This window comes from Nerophis ophidion, linkage group LG17, assembly GCF_033978795.1.
Source record: "Nerophis ophidion isolate RoL-2023_Sa linkage group LG17, RoL_Noph_v1.0, whole genome shotgun sequence".
NCBI lineage: Eukaryota > Metazoa > Chordata > Actinopteri > Syngnathiformes > Syngnathidae > Nerophis > Nerophis ophidion.
In genome coordinates this window covers 1,428,370-1,451,434 of record NC_084627.1, presented here as the reverse complement: position 1 = coordinate 1,451,434, position 23,065 = coordinate 1,428,370, and the positions used below count along the sequence as shown (strand labels likewise).

The 23,065-nt window shown below is 39.3% G+C and overlaps 1 protein-coding gene across 3 annotated transcripts in view; it reads right to left on the bottom strand.

Moving 5' to 3' along the window:
• Window positions 1-7,470: 7,470 nt before the first annotated feature.
• arvcfa (ARVCF delta catenin family member a) overlaps window positions 7,471-23,065 on the bottom strand; it is a 63,884-nt gene continuing 48,289 nt past the window's right edge. For all 3 annotated transcript variants that reach the window (XM_061875695.1, XM_061875694.1, XM_061875693.1), the window contains exons 10-15: window positions 18,633-18,783; window positions 18,371-18,563; window positions 12,647-12,758; window positions 12,458-12,545; window positions 8,264-8,340; window positions 7,471-8,174 (exon numbers count right to left, since the gene is read on the bottom strand). In XM_061875695.1, coding sequence (XP_061731679.1) covers window positions 8,082-8,174; window positions 8,264-8,340; window positions 12,458-12,545; window positions 12,647-12,758; window positions 18,371-18,563; window positions 18,633-18,783 — 714 coding nt within the window. In that variant the 3' untranslated portion in view covers window positions 7,471-8,081. The remainder of the gene's footprint in view (window positions 8,175-8,263; window positions 8,341-12,457; window positions 12,546-12,646; window positions 12,759-18,370; window positions 18,564-18,632; window positions 18,784-23,065) is intronic.

Genomic DNA, 23,065 nt, shown 5'->3' with positions numbered 1-23,065 from the left:
GCGTTTTGGACATTTTTTGCATCACGGGACTTGCGCGGCCGGCGGCGTGACTTGTGGGACTCGAACCTGGGTAGGTATTTTGAACATTTTTGGGGACTTTTGCCGAGTTTTCTCACTTTTCTCCCCCACTTCCCGTAGGAGTTTGCTGGGTGCGTTTTGGACATTTTTTGCATCCTGGGACTTGCACGGCCGGCGGCGTGACTTGTGGGACTCGAACCTGGGTAGGTATTTTGAACATTTTTTGGGGGACTTTTGCCGACTTTTCTCCCCCACTTCCCGTGGGAGTTTGCTGGGTGCGTTTTGGACATTTTATGCATCCTGGGACTTGCACGGCCGGCGGCGTGACTTGTGGGACTCGAACCTGGGTAGGTATTTTGAAAATTTTTGGGACTTTTGCCGACTTTTCCAACTTTTATCCCCCCTCCCCGTGGGACTCGGTTGGGTGTGTAATGGACATTTTGAGCATCCTTGGACTTGCGCGGCCAGCGATGGGACTCGAACCTGGGTAGGTGTTTTGAAAATTTTGGGGGACTTTTGACGACTTTTCTCCCCCTCTTCCCGTGGGACTTTGCTGGGTGAGTTTTGGACATTTTTTGGATTCCGGGACTTGCGTGACTTGTGGGACTCGAACCTGGGTAGGTATTTTGAACATTTTTGGGGACTTTTGCCGACTTTTCTCACTTTTCTCCCCCACTTCCCGTGGGAGTTTGCTGGGTGCGTTTTGGACATTTTTTGCATCCTGGGACTTGTGCGGCCGGCGGCGTGACTTGTGGGACTCGAACCTGGGTAGGTATTTTGAACATTTTTTGGGACTTTTGCTGACTTTTCCAACTTTTATCCCCCCTCCCCATGGGACTCGATTGTGTGTGTTATGGACATTTTGGGCATCCCGGGACTTGCGCGGCCAGCGGTGGGACTCGGACCTTGGTAGGTATTTTGAAAATTTTGGGGGACATTTGCCAACTTTTCTCCCCCACTTCCCGTGGGACTTTGCTGGGTGAGTTTTGGACATTTTTTGCATCCTGGGACTTGCGCGGCCGGCGGCGTGGCTCGTTGGACTCGAACCTGGGTAGGTATTTTGAACATTTTTGGGGACTTCTGCCGACTTTTGTCACTTTTCTCCCCCACTTCCCCTGGGTGTTTGTTGGGTGAGTTTTGGACATTTTTTGCATTCCGGGACTTAGGCGGCCGGCGGCGTGACTTGTGGGACTCGAACCTGGGTAGGTATTTTGAACATTTTTGGGGACTTTTGCCGACTTTTCTCACTTTTCTCCCCCACTTCCCGTGGGAGTTTGCTGGGTGCGTTTTGGACATTTTTTGCATCCCGGGAGTTGCGCGGCCGGCGGCGTGGCTCGTTGGACTCGAACCTGGGTAGGTATTTTGAACATTTTTGGGGACTTTTGCCGACTTTTCTCACTTTTCTCCCCCACTTCCCCTGGGTGTTTGCTGGGTGAGTTTTGGACATTTTTTGCATCCTGGGACTTGCGCGGCCGGCGGCGTGACTTGTGGGACTCGAACCTGGGTAGGTATTTTGAACATTTTTGGGGACTTTTGCCGACTTTTCTCACTTTTCTCCCCCACTTCCCGTGGGAGTTTGCTAGGTGCGTTTTGGACATTTTTTGCATCCTGGGACTTGCACGGCCGGCGGCGTGACTTGTGGGACTCGAACCTGGGTAGGTATTTTGAACATTTTTTTGGGGACTTTTGCCGACTTTTCTCCCCCACTTCCCGTGGGAGTTTGCTGGGTGCGTTTTGGACATTTTATTTATCCTGGGACTTGCACGGCCGGCGGCGTGACTTGTGGGACTCGAACCTGGGTAGGTATTTTGAAAATTTTTGGGACTTTTGCCGACTTTTCCAACTTTTATCCCCCCTCCCCGTGGGACTCGGTTGGGTGTGTAATGGACATTTTGAGCATCCTTGGACTTGCGCGGCCAGCGATGGGACTCGAACCTGGGTAGGTGTTTTGAAAATTTTGGGGGACTTTTGACGACTTTTCTCACTTTTCTCCCCCACTTCCCGTGGGACTTTGCTGGGTGAGTTTTGGACATTTTTTGGATTCCGGGACTTGCGTGACTTGTGGGACTCGAACCTGGGTAGGTATTTTGAACATTTTGGGGGACTTTTGCCGACTTTTCTCACTTTTCTCCCCCACTTCCCGTGGGAGTTTGCTGGGTGCGTTTTGGACATTTTTTGCATCCTGGGACTTGTGCGGCCGGCAGCGTGACTTGTGGGACTCGAACCTGGGTAGGTATTTTGAAAATTTTTGGGGACTTTTGCCGACTTTTCTCCCCCACTTCCCGTGGGAGTTTGCTGGGTGCGTTTTGGACATTTTATGCATCCTGGGACTTGTGCGGCCGGCGGCGTGACTTGTGGGACTCGAACCTGGGTAGGTATTTTGAACATTTTTTGGGACTTTTGCTGACTTTTCCAACTTTTATCCCCCCTCCCCATGGGACTCGATTGTGTGTGTTATGGACATTTTGGGCATCCCGGGACTTGCGCGGCCAGCGGTGGGACTCGGACCTTGGTAGGTATTTTGAAAATTTTGGGGGACATTTGCCAACTTTTCTCCCCCACTTCCCGTGGGACTTTGCTGGGTGAGTTTTGGACATTTTTTGCATCCTGGGACTTGCGCGGCCGGCGGCGTGGCTCGTTGGACTCGAACCTGGGTAGGTATTTTGAACATTTTTGGGGACTTCTGCCGACTTTTGTCACTTTTCTCCCCCACTTCCCCTGGGTGTTTGTTGGGTGAGTTTTGGACATTTTTTGCATTCCGGGACTTAGGCGGCCGGCGGCGTGACTTGTGGGACTCGAACCTGGGTAGGTATTTTGAACATTTTTGGGGACTTTTGCCGACTTTTCTCACTTTTCTCCCCCACTTCGCGTGGGAGTTTGCTGGGTGCGTTTTGGACATTTTTTGCATCCCGGGAGTTGCGCGGCCGGCGGCGTGGCTCGTTGGACTCGAACCTGGGTAGGTATTTTGAACATTTTTGGGGACTTTTGCCGACTTTTCTCACTTTTCTCCCCCACTTCCCGTGGGAGTTTGTTGGGTGTGTTTTGGACATTTTTTGCATCCTGGGACTTACGCGGCCGGCGGCGTGTCTTGTCGGACTCGAACCTGGGTAGGTATTTTGAACATTTTTGGGGACTTTTGCCGACTTTTCTCACTTTTCTCCCCCACTTCCCCTGGGTGTTTGCTGGGTGAGTTTTGGACATTTTTTGCATTCCGGGACTTGCGCGGCCGGCGGCGGGACTTGAACCTGGGTAGGTATTTTGAACATTTTTGGGGACTTTTGCCGACTTTTCTCACTTTTCTCCCCCACTTCCCGTGGGAGTTTGCTGGGCGAGTTTTGGACATTTTTTGCATCTAAGGACTCGCGCGGCGGGACTTGTGGGACTCAAACCTGGGTAGGTATTTTGAACATTTTTGGGGACTTTTGCCGACTTTTCTCCCTTTTCTCCCCCACTTCCCGTGGGAGTTTGCTGGGTACGTTTTGGATATTTTTTGCATCCTGGGACTTGTGCGGCCGGCGGCGTGACTTGTGGACTCGAACCTGGGTAGGTATTTTGAACATTTTTGGGGACTTTTGCCGACTTTTCTCCCCCACTTCCCGTGGGAGTTTGCTGGGCGAGTTTTGGACATTTTTTGGATCTCAGGACTCGCGCGGCCCGCGGCGGGACTTGTGGGACTCGAACCTGGGTAGGTATTTTGAACATTTTTTGGGGACTTTTGCCGACTTTTCTCCCCCACTTCCCGTGGGAGTTTGCTGGGTGCGTTTTGGACATTTTTTGCATCCTGGGACTTGGGCGGCCGGCAGCGTGACTTGTGGGACTCGAACCTGGGTAGGTATTTTGAACATTTTTGGGGACTTTTGCCGACTTTTCTCACTTTTCTCCCCCACTTCCCGTGGGAGTTTGCTGGGTGCGTTTTGGACATTTTTTGCATCCTGGGACTTGTGCGGCCGGCGGCGGGACTCGTGGGACAGGAACCCGGGGAGGTATTATAGACACAATTGGGACTTTTGAACATTTTGGCCGCCTTTTCCCCTCTTCTTCCCCGCCTTCTTTGTGCACCATTTCTGGGTGTGTTTTGGACATTTGGACAAAAATAGTTTCAAGCAAGTTTTACTCAATATAGGTCATAAAATGTCAGCAAAAGCTGTAATATCTTACTGAGATCATTTAGCACCAAAACCCTTAAAACAAGTAAAACACTCCAACATAAAATCTGCTTAGTGAGAAGAATTATCTAATCAGACAGAAAATAAGCAAATATCACCCTTATTTGAGATATTTAATCTTACTTAAATTTCACTTTTTGCAGTGTACTCCTTTTCGGACATGTTGCCTTGCAATCCGACACAATTTAATATCTACATTTTTTATGATTGAATCTATTTCATTTACTTCATTGAAACAAACTTTTCCCTTGCTGCCCTGATGGCACCATTGCTGCGGGGTACGTGAGAGATTCCTGGGATAAATGGAGAATCATGTGCCTCTCAGTCCTTTCCATCCAGGACGTGGAAGACATTTAACTATTTGGAACCGGGATCGCGGGGCACCTGCTGATTGGGCTGGGCATTGCTCTGGTGTATCGTCAAATTCATAAGACGATGGCAGCCACTAAAGGGGCCCAAAGGCTGTTCGTCACAATGGAAGGTATGGGATCACAGACAGGGGCGATTTCTGAACTGAATCGTAAGATGGATCACATCACAGAAAATCTGGTTGAAAGGGAAAAATTGGATATGAGGGCCAGCATGGACGAATAGAACAGACAAGCCATTGTAATGTCTGCTCGCGGAAAAACAAAAATCCTAATGTACGATTTCACTCCCTGGAATGGCCTTGCACTGCCACAACAGGAGCAGGCTGTTCTAAAAACATCCTCGAGGACACCTCAATGATGGACGCTTTTGACCTCCTTCCCTCCTCAACGACACCCGGAGTCAAACTTTTGCTTGCATGCAGAACGGCCCCAGGCCTATGGACACTACATCAACACACCCAAGACAATGGGCATACACACACACACTCTCCCCCACTCCACGCCTTCACCACCGCTTGATTCCCCTTCGGGGTGATGGACAGCTGGCAGCCCTTCATAGCAGCAGTCGACCTCCAGGGCCCCAACTCCCCCCTCTGTTGCGAGTTGTCCTGATTAAATGTAACATGTTTTTGTGTGCAAGGCATGGACGTTTTTTCCCACCCCAGACTAGGCCCCCTTAGGAGCCTAGTCTAGATTGTATGATTTTACACATCTTCTTCCCCAGTGTTTTACCTTTTTCCCACCTTTTACGGGGCGCCTCGTGGCGACCCATCAGCGTTCCCGTTCTGTAACCCCGTACACTGCTTGTCTAATCTTGAATGGGTTTGTGCTGAAAACATAGTTTCGTTGAACTTGTTGCAATGACAATAAGGACATATCCTATCCTATCCTAAAATAAATATGTTTATCAAATATAAAAATGCACATTTTGGGCTCCTATGTTGAGCTTTCTAGTTTTCCACCAGCCAAACTGTTGTTATGGAGTCTCTAAATGGCACAACAATTATATTTAATACAATAGCTGCACACCGCTGCAAACTACAAGCCCAATAATAACCATGTAGTGATTTAATGTAATATACAGTATGTTTCCGGAGTGCAGTACATTTTTTTTGTTCAAGAAGAACTTCTCCTATTAGGAATTCCGACATAATCCATAGCTGAGTCACTGCTGAATCATCACAATGCTGACGCAGTTTAGCTGCAACGTGAACCCGCTACCACCTTGGGGGGGAAACTCTTGTGCTCACACAACCTTTTTGTCTTGTCACAAATAAATCATCCTCTTATTTGGGGATTAATAACTCCATGCTTTGTTTGAACCTCTTTAGAGCAACACTAATTAGTCATTCCAACAAAGAGAAGCACAACAGGGATTTTCACTGTGCTCAGAATAACATATATCCAATAAAATACACTTTATTATAAGATAAACATCTCTATTTTGCCGTTTTATAGCTTAAGGCTACCATTAGCTTAATTGAACGAGAAAAAGAGGTTTTAATTTTATTAATCAGTCTTTGTCAGCAGTGGCTTATCGCAGTCTAGTTTTAATTCAAATGGATGAGGATGATATTAGCGATTTCAAAAACACCACAAAAGGCCTTTTTTTCGGGAGCAATGCCAATGTTTGGGTGGAAAAAATGTGTTGATTTATTGTCTTTATATGAGAGTAGAAAGATAAAAATAATAATAATTGTGAGATTCAAGTTGCAGTAATATGGGGAACGAAAAGTATTTTTCATTGGAAAAAATAGTAACATTATGTGAATAAAGTTGGAATTTTACAAGAAATATGCTGGAATATTAGAATAAAAACATGTTTTATTTAGATAAAGTAATTTTTGCAAAAATAAGAAAATTGTGGGCTTAAAAAAATGTAAACATTAACTCTTGTCATGAGAAGTGGATTTGTACACTAAAAATATTTACATTAGATGAAAAAATTACCTTAAGGTAAAAAAATTATCTGAATCTTTAAGAGTAATATTTTTTTCAAGTAATAAGTCTTACACTATTTAAAAAGGAGTCTTTTTCTGAGAAACAAAATCATAATTATGGAAGATAACGAGCATTTTTTTGTAGAGGCGGGTTAAATTATACCAGAAAAAATGCAGTATTTAAAAAAAAAAAAAAAAGTAGAAATTTTGCGTGACTAATGACTGAATGAAGATCTTCTCTTACAAGAAGTAAACCATATTGTTTAAGAGAATAGTTTTAATCTAAGCACATGCCTCTAAAACATTTTATTTAAGAAATGTTTTTCGTTTAGTTTTTTAGGTAAAAAAAAAAGTTACTACTGTATTTTACGTAAATAAAGTTGCAACCCTACCAAAAATTAAGTTGTAATTGTACAAGAACCAAATATTAAAGAATTTTTAAGTATTTTTAACAAGTCTTTTTTCAAACATGTCGCAGTAAAAATCAAATAAAATAAAATCCATGATTTTTGAGAAAAAAGTTTAAATTAATTAATTAAGAAAAAAGGTTTGTATTTATTTGATTTTGCTAAAAAAAAAAAAAAATGTATTCAATATTGCTCCCCAATTCCCTCACTAAAAAAGTTGCATTTTTTTATAGAAGAAACGGTTGGAATTTTCCATTCATAAAATGCTAATATCACCAAATAAAAAAAAAAAAAAAAAGGTCTTGTTTTGTGATGGCAGTAAAATAAAAAAAAAGTTTTAATTCCAGCCCTGTTCCTTATACTTTTATGTGTCGTTTTTAAACTATCATTTTGGCAAGTCTTTGACTATTTTTGGAAGTCTCACAGTCCACTGACTGCCAGCAAACAACACAACATGCTGCTGTAATCACCCGAACCATTCAATAATAAAGCCTCTTAATCCTGTTTGCAAACTAGCACGCGTAATAGAAACAAAAAAAAAAAGTGAAAATTAAAATATTTCAAAATCTTCTGCACATGGGTTTATTTCCATCTTTAATTCGACACTGCAATGCAAAAGGGAGCGAGCGACTACAAACCTCAAGTGTACAGAATGACCGACGTACTTGGATTCATAACATGGCTGTTTTATACTCTATAATGTATCATAAATATTACAATATAAATGCATTGATTTAGCCTATTAACAGTCCTTTGTTACACATTTACACATCTCGTCTTGCTCTGAATCAAAACCGTTGGGGGGGGGCGGGACAGAATTATTCCATTATGCTCAATACATATATCACCCTATTATTATCCTTAGTATCATTATTAAAGTTAATTAAGTATCTAATAATTGATATTTATATATAAAAAAATAGCAGCTTAAGTTCATGATTATTTGTGGTAAACCTACATTTTCTTTGGAGTCCTAATATACCACAGCTTGCATATTTCGGTCTACTTCACACTGCACGTCAGGTCTAATATGTCTCAGAGATACAAGTCAATATTTGGCACATACCCTACTTTATCGTCAAAATGAAATAGTGGTCGTTTCGAAGTGTCGCATCAATTTGCATAAATGTCCACTAGAGGGCGTCTCCAGTACAGCACAGTAGAAACGGTCGACAGTGTTTACACCCACGAGTCCAGTGGGGGAGGTTTGTTGTCCATGAGGCCCACGGCGGGCCGGCCGGCTCGGATGAAGTGCTTCTTCTCGCTGGTGGCCTGCGTTGGCGCACAAATATCGAGTCAAGATAGGATAAAGGAAACCAATAATCACAAGGAACACGTAGAAGGAAGTTGAATGAGTTTACCTGGACGGCATCTCTCTCAACAACAGCTCCAATTCCATCCCCGACTCTGTCGCTGGCCTCCAAACTGGAATAAACATCTTCAAGACAAACACATACATCATATGTGACCTGCTGCTAATAATGTCAGACAAATACATACATCATATATAACCTGCTGATAATGTCAGAAAAATACATACATCATACATAACTTGCTGCTAATAATGTAAGACAAATGCATACATCATATATAACCTGCTGCTAATAATGTCAGACAAATACATACATCATATATAACCTGCTGATAATGTCAGAAAAATACATACATCATACATAACTTGCTGCTAATAATGTAAGACAAATGCATACATCATATATAACCTGCTGTTAACAATGTAAGACCAATACATACATCATATATATCCTGCTGCTAACAATGTAAGACAAATACCGTACATATATAATATATAAGCTGTTGCTAACAATGTAAGACAAATACATACGTCATATATAACCTGTTGCTAACAATGAGACAAATACATCATATGTAACCTACTGCTAACAATGTAAGACGAATACATAAATCATATATAACCTGCTGCTAACAATGTAAGACAAATACATACATCATATATAACCTGCTGCTAGCAATGTAAGACAAATACATATATAATATATAACCTGCTTCTAACAAGGTAAGACAATACATACATCATAATTAACCTGGTGCTAAAATTGTAAGACAAATACATATCTAATATATAACCTGCTGCTAATAATGTAAGACAAATACATGCATCATGTATAACCTGCTGCTAATAATGTAAGACAAATACATACATCACAAATAACCTACTGCTAACAATGTAAGACAAATACATACATCATATATAACCTGATGCTAACAATGTAAGACAATACATACATCATAATTAACCTGCTGCTGAAATTGTAAGACAAATACATATCTAATATATAACCTGCTGCTAATAATGTAAGACAAATACATGCATCATGTATAACCTGCTGCTAATAATGTAAGACAAATACATACATCAAATATAACCTGCTGCTAACAATGTAAGACAAATACATACATCACAAATAACCTACTGCTAACAATGTAAGACAAATACATACATCATATATAACCTGATGCTAACAATGTAAGACAATACATACATCATAAATAACCTGCTGCTAAAATTGTAAGACAAATACATATCTAATATATAACCTGCTGCTAATAATGTAAGACAAATACATGCATCATGTATAACCTGCTGCTAATAATGTAAGACAAATACATACATCAAATATAACCTGCTGCTAACAATGTAAGACAAATACATACATCACAAATAACCTACTGCTAACAATGTAAGACAAATACATACATCATATATAACCTGATGCTAACAATGTAAGACAATACATACATCATAATTAACCTGCTGCTAAAATTGTAAGACAAATACATATCTAATATATAACCTGCTGCTAATAATGTAAGACAAATACATACATCAAATATAACCTGCTGCTAACAATGTAAGACAAATACATACCGTACATCATACATAACGTTGCTGCTAACAATGTAAGACAAATGAATATATATAATATATAACCTGCTGCTAACAATGTAAGACAAATACATACATCCTATATAACCTGCTGCTAAAAATGTAAGACAAATAGATTCATCATATATATCCTGCTGCTAACAATGTAAGACAATACATACATCATATATAACCTGCTGCTAACAATTTAACACAAATACATACATCAACCTGATGCTGATAATATAAGACAAATACATACATCATATATATAACCTGCTGCTAACAATGTCAGACAAATACATACATCATGTATAACCTGCTGCTAACAATGTAAGACAAACAAATATGTATAATTCATAACCTGCTGCTAACAATGTAAGACTAATACATACATCATATACAAACTGCTGCTAACAATGTAAGACAAATACATACTGTACATTATATATAACCTGCTGCTAACAATGTAAGACAAATAAATAAATATATAACCTGCTGCTAACAATATAAGACAAATACATACATCATATATAACCTGCTGCTAAAAATGTAAGACAAATACATACCGTTCATTATATATAACCTGCTGCTAACAATGTAAGACAAATAAATATATGTATAATATCACCTGCTGCTAACAATGTAAGACAAATACATACATCATATATAACCTGCTGCTAACAATGTAAGACAAATACATACCGTTCATTATATATAACCTGCTGCTAACAATGTAAGACAAATAAATATATGTATAATATCACCTGCTGCTAACAATGTAAGACAAATACATACATCATATATAACCTACTGCTGACAATGTAAGACAAATAAATATAAATAATATATAACCTGCTGCTAACAATGTAAGACAAATACATACATCAACCTGCTGCTGATAATACAAGACACATACATCATATATAACCTGCTGCTAACAATGTCAGACAAATACATACATCAACCTGCTGCTGATAATACAAGACACATACATCATATATAACCTGCTGCTAACAATGTCAGACAAATACATACATCATGTATAACCTGCTGCTAATAATTTAAGACAAATATACTGTACATATATAATATATAATCATTGTATATTATTGCGAGGAGGAACCAAGACGTCTTCCTTTAATACGAGCAATTTGATCTTCCACCTCTTGTAGAATTACAAGGAGATAAACGATGAATACAAGCGGAAGATGGATGTGAGCCCAGTTTATAATTTCCTGTTATACAGTATGCCAGCCAGTCTTGCACTAAAGCAGGACTTTGTTATTGTTTAATTTATTACAAAATTAGGCATAATAATGTGTTAATTCCACGACTGTGGCTCAGAGACAGCTTCTTTCCCAGGGCTGTCACCATCTTGAACTCTGACTTATAATAATAATAATTCACTCCTATACAATATCCTACCCTAATACCCGACTGTGCAATATTACCCTTTGAGTGGAATACATCCGACACGGATTGTTATTTATTACTCCGGTACTCTTGTCTTGCTCTGTATATTGTACAGAATTTTGTATTTGTTATAGTGTTTTGTATATTATACAGGATTGTTTGTTATTTTTATTGGGTAGTAGTCTGTTTATTTAAATTCTTAGTTTTATCTTTATTACCTCTTGTGTAATTTATTTTTATCCCATATTAGTTCCCAGTACCGCACCTTAAATTGGAGTCCTTAATCTCATTATATGCAAATATAATGACAATAAAGTCCATTCTATTGTATATCGGAATCGGTAATTAAGAGTTGGACAATATCGGAATAAAGGATTTCGGCAAAAAAGCCATTAGCGGACATCTCTAGTCAAAATATCATCTTTATTTTTATTTTTTATTGTTAAATCCCGACTTTGATCCGGTAAACTATGATGTAAGATTACAAAAGTTTGCTTGACTTACTTTAAAAACCCGACCTTATCATTAAGTTCTTATGGTATTGTCAAGATACAGCTTTATTTTTGTAATTTTCCAACTTCAGAGAGGCGGAAAAGATCATCAGGACTCCTCTTCCTCCTATCCAGGAGATCGCAAAAAGCCGCTGCCTGACCAGGGCTCAGAAAATCTGCAAAGACTCCTCCCACCCGCACCAAGGACTGTTTTCACTGCCGGACTCTAGAAAGAGGTTCCGCAGCCTCCGAAGCAGAACCTCCAGGTTCTGTAACAGCTTCTTCCCTCAGGCCGTAAGACTTTTGAACGCATCATAACTAAATTATCCCCTCAACTCCCCCTGAAATTGATTAACTGGCTGGAATAAAAAAGACAATACAACATACATCCATAAACGTGGACGCATGTGAAAAAGTGCTATATAATTATGTGTACAGTAATCTATTTATTTATATATATTTATTTATTTAATATATGTATTTATATATATTTATTTAATTATATATTCACCTTATTGCTTTTTTTCCTGCACTACCATGACCTTATGCAACGAAATATCGTTCTTATCTGTGTTGAAAAGTTCAAATTTGAATGACAATAAAAAGGAAGTCTAAGTCTTCAGTTTTTAATTTATGACTTGAAACTTGATTCTCGTATAATTGCAACTCTATTCCGTCTTCCTTCTTTCAAACGCACCACTTTATTCCTGTAAAATGTTACAACGTCACAGATATGTGCTGACCTTGGCTTTTGTCCATGAGAGGCAAAGTGATGTCATCGCTGCTTTGCTTTGCACTCTTGGATTTTTTGGTCACCGTGGTGGTTGTTGGCTTCGGGATGATAAAAAAAAAAAAAAAAAAGGAACATTTGAGAGCGTCTTGACAAAAAAAAAAATGCACTTCGTAGTCTTTTGAAGTCAGGAAGGAAATACCTTAAAGTGGCTTTTGTTCCAACCCGCCTTTATGAGACTGGTCCTCAGGTCCTTGTAGGTCCAGATGCTCTGGAGGACTTGGCAAGCGGCTCTGGTCTCACGTGAGGATTGGCTGAACACATAAAAACACAAAAAAGTGAAAGGGCTTGTTGAAACAGCAAAGTATATAATCACAAAGGAAGTACGCCCCCTAGCATTAGCACAATATGATTGGACGCTTAAGCTGTATTCAAGGACATGACCGTTGGAAAATAACCCAAAAAAATTATTTTGACATGAGAAGTCATAACGTTAATAACTTTGTGATATGAGAATAAAGTAGTACATTTCTGTAAATAAAAATAAGATAAAGTTGCTTTGAGAATTGAAAAAAGGTAATTTTTATAAAAAGAAAGTAGTAATCCTACAAAACAAATAATAGATTAAAACCACGATATCCTAAGGATAGTGTCGTGCGTTGAAGAAGAAAAAAAAGTTGTAACGTTTTCAGTTCGATACCAGAGAAGTCGTATATTTCCGAGAAAAATTCAAAAGTTAAAATTTTGTCACATTTTAACAGGAAAAAAAGGCATAATATAACAAGAACTAGAATAGGGAAAAAGTAATTTCCCATGAACAAAGTAGTACATTTACAGAACAAATTATGGATTAAAAACATGTTTTCTTAAGGATAATGTAGTGATTTTTACAAAAATTAACTCGTAATGTTGTAAATACCATCCTGAAGAAGTCACATATTTCAGAGAGAAAAAAAGTTAAAATCGAGTCACATTTTAACAAAAAAAGCCATAAGAATAAGAAGTACATATTATAAAATTTAAGTTTTAATATTGGAAAAAAAATATTACAATAGCATAGTGGCTAAAATCTATATTTTTGAAGATAAAGTCATACTTTTACTAAAATCATAACATTAGGAGAATAAGAAGTTGTCCATTTTTATCTTGAGGAGAATGTCGTGATTTTCCGAAAATTAAGTGGTAACCTTTGCAGTTCGATACTAGAGAAGTCGTCTATTTCCGCGAAAAATAAAAAAGTTAGAATCGAGTCAAATTTAAACAAAGCCATAATATAACAAAAAGTAGTACATTTTAGGAGATTAGAGTCGTATTGTTGAAAAAATGCTAGAATAACTTAGTGGCTAAAATCTAAGTATTTTGAGGATAAAGTCATAACATTACTAAAATCGTGATGTTAGCAGAGTCGTCTTGAGACTGAAAAGAGTGATTTTGCAAGAACAAAGTAGTGATCCTACAAAACAAATAATAGATTAAAACCACGATATCCTAAGGATGGTGTTGTAATTTTTCCAAAAATTAAGTTGCAATGTTCGCAGTACGATACTGGAGAAGTCGTATATTTCCGAGAATAATAAAAGTTAAAATCGAGTAACATTTTAACAGAAAAAAAGCATAATATAACGAGAAGTAGGCTCAAGAATAGAAAAAAGGTAATTTCACAAAAACAAAGTAGTAAACCTACAAAACAAATTATGGATTAAAAACATGATATCTTAAGGATAATGTAGTGATTTTCACAAAAAATTAACTCATAATGTTGTCAGTACGATACTGAAGGAATCGTATATTTCAGAGAGAAAAAAAAAGTTAAAATAGTCACATTTTAACAAAAAAAAAAAGCCATAAATAGAAGAAGTACGTTTTACGAGATTAAAAATACTACAATAGCATAGTGGCTAAAATCTACATTTTTTGAGGATAAAGTCATACCTCTGCTAAAATCGTATTATTGGGAGATTAAAAAGTTGTCGATTTGTATCTTGAGGAGAATGTTGTTATTTTAAGAAAATTAAGTGGTAACGTTTGCAGTTTGACACCAGAGAAGTCATCTATTTCCAGGAAAAATAAAAAAGTTAGAATCGAGTCAAATTTGAACAAAAACAAAGCCATAATATAACCGGAAGTAGCACATTTTAGGAGATTAGAGTCGTAATGTTGAAAAAATGCTAGAATAACATAGTGGCTAAAATCTAAATATTTTGAGGTTAAAGTCCTAACTTTACTAAAATCGTGATGTTAGCAGAGTCGTCTTGAGAATGAAAAGAGTGATTTTGCAAGAACAAAGTAGTAATCCTACAAAACAATTAATAAACTAAAACCACGATATCCTAAGGATAATGTTGTGATTTTTCCAAAAATTAAGTTGCAATGTTAGCAGTACGATACTGGAGAAGTCGTATATTTCCGAGAAAAATTTAAAAATGTATATCAAGTAACATTTTAACAGAAAAAAAGCATAATATAACGAGAAGTAGGCTCAAGAATAGAAAAAAGGTAATTTCGCAAAAACAAAGTAGTAAAAATACAAAACAAATTATGGATTAAAAACATAATATCTTAAGGATAATGTAGTGATTTTCACAAAAAATTAACTCATAATGTTGTCAGTACTATACTGAAGGAATCGTATATTTCAGAGAAAAATAAAAGTTAAAATCGAGTCACATTTTAACAAAAAAAAGCCATAAATAGAAGAAGTACATTTTACGAGATTAAAAATACTACAATAGCATAGTGGCTAAAATCTACATTTTTTGAGGATGAAGTCATACCTTTACTAAAATTGTATTGTTAGGAGAATAAAAGTTGTCGATATGTATCTTGAGGAGAATGTTGTTATTTTACAAAAATTAAGTGGTAACGTTTGCAGTTTGATACCAGAGAAGTCATCTATTTCCGGGAAAAATAAAAAAGTTAGAATCGAGTCAAATTTGAACAAAAACAAAGCCATAATATAACGAGAAGTAGCACATTTTAGGAGTTTAGAGTCGTGATGTTGAAAAAAATGCTAGAATAACATAGTGGCTAAAATCTAAAGTATTTTGAGGATAAAGTCATAACTTTACTAAAATTGTGATGTTAGCAGAGTCGTCTTGAGAATGAAAAGAGTGATTTTGCAAGAACAAAGTAGTAATCCTACAAAACAAATAATACATTAAAACCACGATATCCTAAGTATAGTGTTGTGATTTTTCCAAAAATTAAGTTGCAATGTTCGCAGTATGATACTGGAGAAGTCGTATATTTCCGAGAAAAATATTTTTTTTAAATTGAGTAACATTTTAACAGAAAAAAAGCATAATATAACGAGAAGTAGGCTCAAGAATAGAAAAAAGGTAATTTCGCAAAAACAAAGTAGTAAACTTACAAAACAAATGATGGATTAAAAACATGATATCTTAAGGATAATGTAGTGATTTTCACAAAAAATTAACTCAAAATGTCAGTACGTTACTGAAGAAGTCGTATATTTCAGAGAAAAATAAAAGTTAAAATCGAGTCACATTTTAACAAAAAAAAGCCATTAATAGAAGAAGTACATTTTACGAGATTAAAAATACTACAATAGCATAGTGGCTAAAATCTAAATTTTTTGAAGATAAAGTCATATCTTTACTAAAATCGTATTGTTAGGAGATTAAAAAGTTGTCGATTTGTATCTTGAGGAGAATGTTGTTATTTTACGAAAATTAAGTGGTAACGTTAATTAGGATCGAGTCAAATTTGAACAAAAACAAAGCCATAATATAACGAAAAGTAGCACATTTTAGGAGATTAGAGTCGTAATGTTGAAAAAAAATGCTAAAATAACATAGTGGCTAAAATCTAAGTATTTTGAGGATAAAGTCATAACTTTACTAAAATTGTGATGTTAGCAGAGTCGTCTTGAGAATGAAAAGAGTGATTTTGCAAGAACAAAAAGTAGTAATCCTACAAAACAAATAATAGATTAAAAACAAGATATCCAAAGGATAGTGTTGTGATTTTTACAAAAATTAAGTTGTAATGATCGCAGTATGATACTGGAGAAGTCGTATAATTCCAAGAAAAATAAAAAACTTATAATCGAGTCACATTTTAACAGAAAAAAAAGCATAATATAACAAGAAGTAGTCTGAAGAATAGGGAAAAAGTTATTTTGCAAGAACAAAGTAGTAAACCTACAAAACAAATTATGGATTAAAAAAATGATATCTTAAGGATAATGTAGTGATTTTTACAAAAATTTACTTGTAATGTCAGTACGATACTGAAGAAGTCGTATATTTCAGAGAGAAAAAAAAGTTAAAATAGAGTCACGTTTTAACAAAAAAAGCCATAGGTAGAAAAAGAAAATTTTACGAGATTAAAGTTGTAATATCGAAAAAAAATACTACAATAGCATAATGGCTAAAATCTATTTTTTTTTAGGATAAAGTCATACCTTTACATGCTAGATTAAAAACATGTTGGAAGAGAAGGTTGGGTATACCGGTTGTTTTTAGAGGCGGTATAGTACCGAATATATTATCGCAGTACAATACTAATATATATACCTTACAACCCTAGCGGAATAACGTTGTGATGTTTACGAGAAGAATAAAAGCGTAAGAATTGGCAATTCAGTTTACGATAAAAATGTTGCAATAATCAAGCGGGCAATTAATAGCTAGCCGAATAGCTAGTTTGGCGTTGGAGTTCGAATCCACTGGAGTGTCAAGTTAAAGGGGAACATTATCACCAAACCTATGCAAGCGTCAATATATACCTTGATGTTGCAGGAAAAAGACAATGTATTTTTTTTTACTGATTTCCAAACTCAAAATGGGTGAATTTTGGCAAATGAAACGCCTTTCTGTTTATCGGTCTTTTAGCGATGACGTCAGAACGTGACGTCACCGAGGTAACATACCCGCCATATTCATTTTCACATTACAAACACCGGGACTCAGCTCTGTTATTTTCCGTTTTTTCGAATATTTTTTGGAACCTTGGAGACGTCATGCCTCGTCGTTGTGTTGTCGGAGGGTGTAACAACACTAACAGGGAGGGATTCAAGTTGCACCACTGGCAAGAAATCTGCCGCCAGACCCCAAATGAATTTGCCAGAGTGTCTGCTATATTTGACCGACGATGCTAAGACAGACATGGCACAGAGATGTATGGATAACCTGCAGATGCGTTTGCAACGATTAAGTCAACGAAATCACAAAGGTGAGTTTTGTTGATGTTGTTGACTTATGTGCTAATTAGACATATTTGGTCACGGCATGATTGCCAGCTAATCGATGCTAACATGCTATGCTAATCGATGCTAACATGCTATTTACACTAGCTGTATGTGCATTTGAAACTAGATATCCACATTTAATGCGAAACAAACACTTACCAATCGACGGATTTAAGTTGCTCCAGTGTCACAAGATGCGAAAGTCCTGATCGTTTGGTCCGCACATTTTACCGGCGATGCTAATAAGGCAGCCATGCTATGGGCCACTTCATTAGGTACACCCATGCTATGGCCAAATAGCATCAATAGCTATTCGCTCAATAGCTTCAATTTCGTTTTCGCTATCTGCCTCCATACTCCGACCATCTGTTTCAATACATGCGTAATCTGTTGAATCGCTTAAGCCGCTGAAATCCGAGTCTGAATCCGAGCTAATGTCGCTATATCTTGCTGTGGTAACCGCCATGTTTGTATTGGCAGCCCTGTATGACGTCACAGGGAAATTGACAGTCGCATCGCAAATAGCGAAAATCAAGAACTTTAAAGGTTTTTTTAGGGATATTCCGGGAGGTGTAAAATTTTGAAAAAAACTTCGAAAAATAAAACAAGCCACTGGGAACTGATTTTTATTGTTTTTAACCCTTTTGAAATTGTGCCAATGTTCCCCTTTAACAAAAGGAAGAATACATTTAGCTTGACTAGGTCATCGATCACCTTGACTTGCTGATGGCCACCAGTTTCTGGATGGCGTGTCCGTGGATGAGCGCTCTGGCGTTCTCCTGGCTGTCGCTGACGATCTCGTGGATGGTGTTGAGGAGCGAGACCACCGTGTCGCCCTCCAAGTTCTTGGCGGGACGCTGCTGGCCACACGGCAGGTTGGCCACCAGGTCCCTCAGAGCGTAGCTTCCTGAAGACACGGTGACAAGAGTCGAGGCACTGCACACACCCACGGTACGGACTCCAGGGAGACGTCTACCTATCAGGTCTTTGTTGCGTCTGTCCATGGCCAGGTTACGGAGAGCGATGGCCACCGCTCTCACCACCTTGTCCACGTCCGAGCGCAGAAGCTCCACCAAGATGGGAAGACCCTTCTCCTTCCTCACCGTGGCACGAATGTAGCTGGACCACTGCGAGTGACACACTTACATTGGTACCTCAACTTAAGAGTGACACAACTTAAGAGTGTTTTGAGATAAGAGCTGTTATGCTTTAAAGCATGGGTGTCAAACTCTGGCCCGCCGTTTAATTAGGGTCCGCCCTGCCTATGGCAAAGGACTCCATGTCCTTTGCCATGGCAAGGAACCTATTGAATCTGTAACGTTTTATTATTATTATTATTCTTTATTTCTTTATTTATTTATTTATTCCGCACCTACGCGCGGTACTTTGACCCCCTTAACATGCTTCAAAACTCACCATATTTGACACACGTCGGTCTGGCATGCCTTCCCAACTTATTAAGCAACCAAACCCCAAAAATTAAAATTGCGCGCTAGCGCCCCCTAGGAAAAATAAAAAACAGACTGCTTGTAACTTCCGTTAGGAATGTCGTAGAGACATGAACCAAAAACCTCTATATAGAGCTGACTTATACCTAAATTTCATAATTGTATCTTCTGGGGCAAAAATCAACAAAAATTTTGCAAAAACCCATTCAATGCTAAATTTTAGCAAAAAATGCTACTTTTGCCTCTTTGATCTGTAATTTGACCCCCTTAAAATGCTTCAAAACTCACCAAACTTGGCACACACATCAGGATTGGCAGAAATGGCGATATAATGAAAAAACCAAACCCGAAAATTGAAAAATGCGCTCTAGCGCAATTTTTAAATAAAACACAGAAAAAACTGCTCCTAGGAAGAGAAAACAGACAAAACTGCTTGTAACTTCCGGTAGGAATGCCGGAAAGACATGAAACAAAAACTTCTATGTGGGTCTCACTTAGACCTACATTTTGATAATTGACATCCTTCGGCAAAAATCAACAGGAATTTTACACACATATCAGGGCTGGCAAAAACTGCCATCTAATAAAAAACCAAACCCCAAAAATCAAAATTGCGCTTAGCGCCCCCTAGGAAAAAAAACAGACATAACTGCATGTAACTTCTGTTAGAAATGTCGTAGAGACATGGAATAAAAAACTTCTATGTAGGTCTGACTAAGATCGGGACTCGGGACACGGCGGCAACAGCCAAAGGCGGACCCGACCAACGCTGCTTGCAGCTTTAATTTCATTTGGCCCTTGAGGCAATATCAAATTAACATTAGAGCTGGCCCGCCGGTAACACCACATTCACCGCTAACACTCATACTTGGCAACTAAAGTTTAGTGCCCTTCCCGAAAATCTCCCTGGGCAACCATTCTCCCGATTTCCACCCGAAAAAACAATATTGGGAGCGTGCCTAAAAGGCACTGTCCTCTACAACATGCCGTCACGTCCTCTTTTCCTCCACATAAACAGCGTGCTGGCCAAATCACATAATATATGCGGCTTTCACACACACATATGCGAATGCCACGCATACTTGGTCAACACCCATACAGGTCACACTGAGGGTGGCCGTATAAACACCTTTAACATTGTTACAAATATGCGCCACACTGTGAACCCACACCAAACAAGAATGACAAAAGACATTTCGGGACAACCCCCGCACCTTAACACAACATAAACACAACAGAACAAATACCCAGAACCCCTTGCAGCACTAACTCTTCCGGAATGCTACAATATACACCCCCCGCGACCACCAAACCCCGCCCACCTAATTTTTATCTTATTTTAGAATTTATTAGGAAAAAGTTAATGTTGATATTTACCTCAGAAGGCTGCAAATAGAAAAGAGGCATTGATTTTTTAAATTACATTTTATTTAATATACCACTGATGTTTTTTCGTTTGTTTTTTGAAAGTTAATTTTGCACTATTACGTTATATAAGCTCTGCCTGTTCCATGGGAGGAAGCCAGAGTACCCGGAGGGAACCCACGCAGTTATGGGGAGAACATGCAAACTCCACACAGAAAGATCCCAAACCCGGGATTGAACCCAGGACCTTCGTATTGTGAGGCAGATGCACTAACCCCTGGTCCACCGTGCTGCCCTATTTAAGCCTTGCTTGTTCAATATTCATTGCAAAACTTGTTTGGGTCCCTATTTAAAGGTTAATTTGTTCAACCTTGGCCCGGGGCTTTGTTCAGTTTTAAATTTTGGCCCACTCTGTATTTGAGTTTGACACCCCTGCTTTAAAGGCCTACTGAAAGCCACTACTACCCACCACGCAGTCTGATAGTTTATATATCAATGATGAAATATTAACATTGCAACACATGCCATTCCAGCCTTTTTAGTTTACTAAATTGCAATTCTAAATTTTGCGCGAAGTATTGCGGTATGATGACGTCACGGATTGTAGCGGACATGTTGTTCCAGCCCCGATCCCAGCTATAAGTCGTCTGCTTTAATCGCGTAATTACACAGTATTCTGGACATCAGTGTTGCTGAATCTTTTGCAATTTATTCAATTAATAATGGAGACGTCAAAGAAGAAAGATGTAGGTGGGAAGCGGTGTATTGCGGCCGCCTTTAGCCACACGAACACAGCCGGTGTTTCCTTGTTTACATTCCCGAAAGATGACGGTGAAGCTTTACTATGGAACAGAGCGGTCAAGCGAACATAGTTCCCTCCCACATGTCAAACGGCAGGTTTCGGTGAGATAATTGTGGTAATAAGTCGGCTCTTACCGTAGACATGAGAGGATAGCTTGTGTCGTTCCTCGTGCACCTGTCAAAGAGGCCGCTGCGGACTCTCTTGCCTCCTCCGACCAGCCGCCCCCGAACGTGGGATGCTTCCACCATGGAGGAGGGGGAAAAAAAGCTCAGCCCGGCCCCAACGGCTGCCTTCGCTTTGCCTCGTCGAGAAACGTGGCTTCCCTAAGAGACACTGGCGGTCACCACACCCGTGGCCACACTCCTCTGACTTTCAGGTACCATATAATCTCACTAAAACACTAGTAACACAATAAGCAGATAAGGGATTTTACAGAATTATCCTAGTAAATGTGTCTAATAACATCTGAATCGCTCCCACTGCCTTTTTTATTTTATTTTTTTTCTAGTCAATCATCCATCCATCCATTTCCTACCGCTTATTCCCTTTCGGGGTCGCAGGGGGCGGTGGCGCCTATCTCAGCTACAATCGGGCGGAAGGCGGGGTAAACCCTGGACAAGTCGCCACCTCATCGCAGGGCCAACACAGATAGACAGACAACGTTCACACTCACATTCACACACTAGGGCCAATTTAGTGTTGCCAATCAACCTATCCCCAGGTGCATGTCTTTGGAAGTGGGAGGAAGCCGGAGTACCCGGAGGGAACCCACGCATTCACGGGGAGAACATGCAAACTCCACACAGAAAGATCCCGAGCCTGGATTTGAACCCAGGACTGCAAGACCTTCGTATTGTGAGGCAGACGCACTAACCCCTCTGCCACCGTGAAGCAATCAATGTTTATTTATATAGCCCTAAATCACAAATGTCTCAAAGGACTGTACAAACCACTACGACTACGACATCCTCGGAAGAACCCACATAAGGGCAAGGAAAACTCACACCCAGTGGGACGCCACTGACAATGAAGACTATGAGAACCTTGGAGAGGACCTCCCCCCATACCCCTGGGGGACCGAAAGCAATGGATGTCGAGCGGGTCTAACGTGATACTGTGAAAGTTCAAACCATAGTGGCTCCAAGGCACAGCCGCGAAAGTTCAGTTCAAAGCGGATTCAAGACAGCAGCGAGAGTCCCGTCCACAGGAAACCATCCCAAGCGGAGTCGGATCATGAGCATAGCGATATCCCTAACTGATGCACAGGTGAGCGGTCCATCTTGGGTTCCGACTCTGAACAGCCAGTACTTCATCCATGGCCATCGGACCAGACCCCCTCCACAAGGGAGGGGGGGACAGAGGAGAAAAAGAAAAGATGCGGCAGATTTACTTGTCCTTCACTCTAACTTTCCTCATCCCCGAATCTTTCATCCTCGCTCAAATTAATGGGGAAATCGTTGCTGTCTTGGTCCGAATCGCTCTCGCTGCTGGTGGCCATGATCGTAAACAATGTTCAATGTGAGGAGCTCCACAACCCGTGACGTCACGCGCACATCGTCTGCTACTTCTGGTACAGGCAAGATTTTTGTATTAGCGACCAATAGTTGCGAACTTTATCGTCGATGTTCTCTACTAAATCCTTTCAGCAAAAATATGGCAATATCGCGAAATGATCAAGTATGACAAAATGGACCTGCTATCCCCGTTTAAATAAGAAAATCTCATTTCAGTAGGCCTTCAAGTTGCGAACAAAATTTTGAGTTATACGCTTCCCTGCCATAAGTTGGCGTAGCA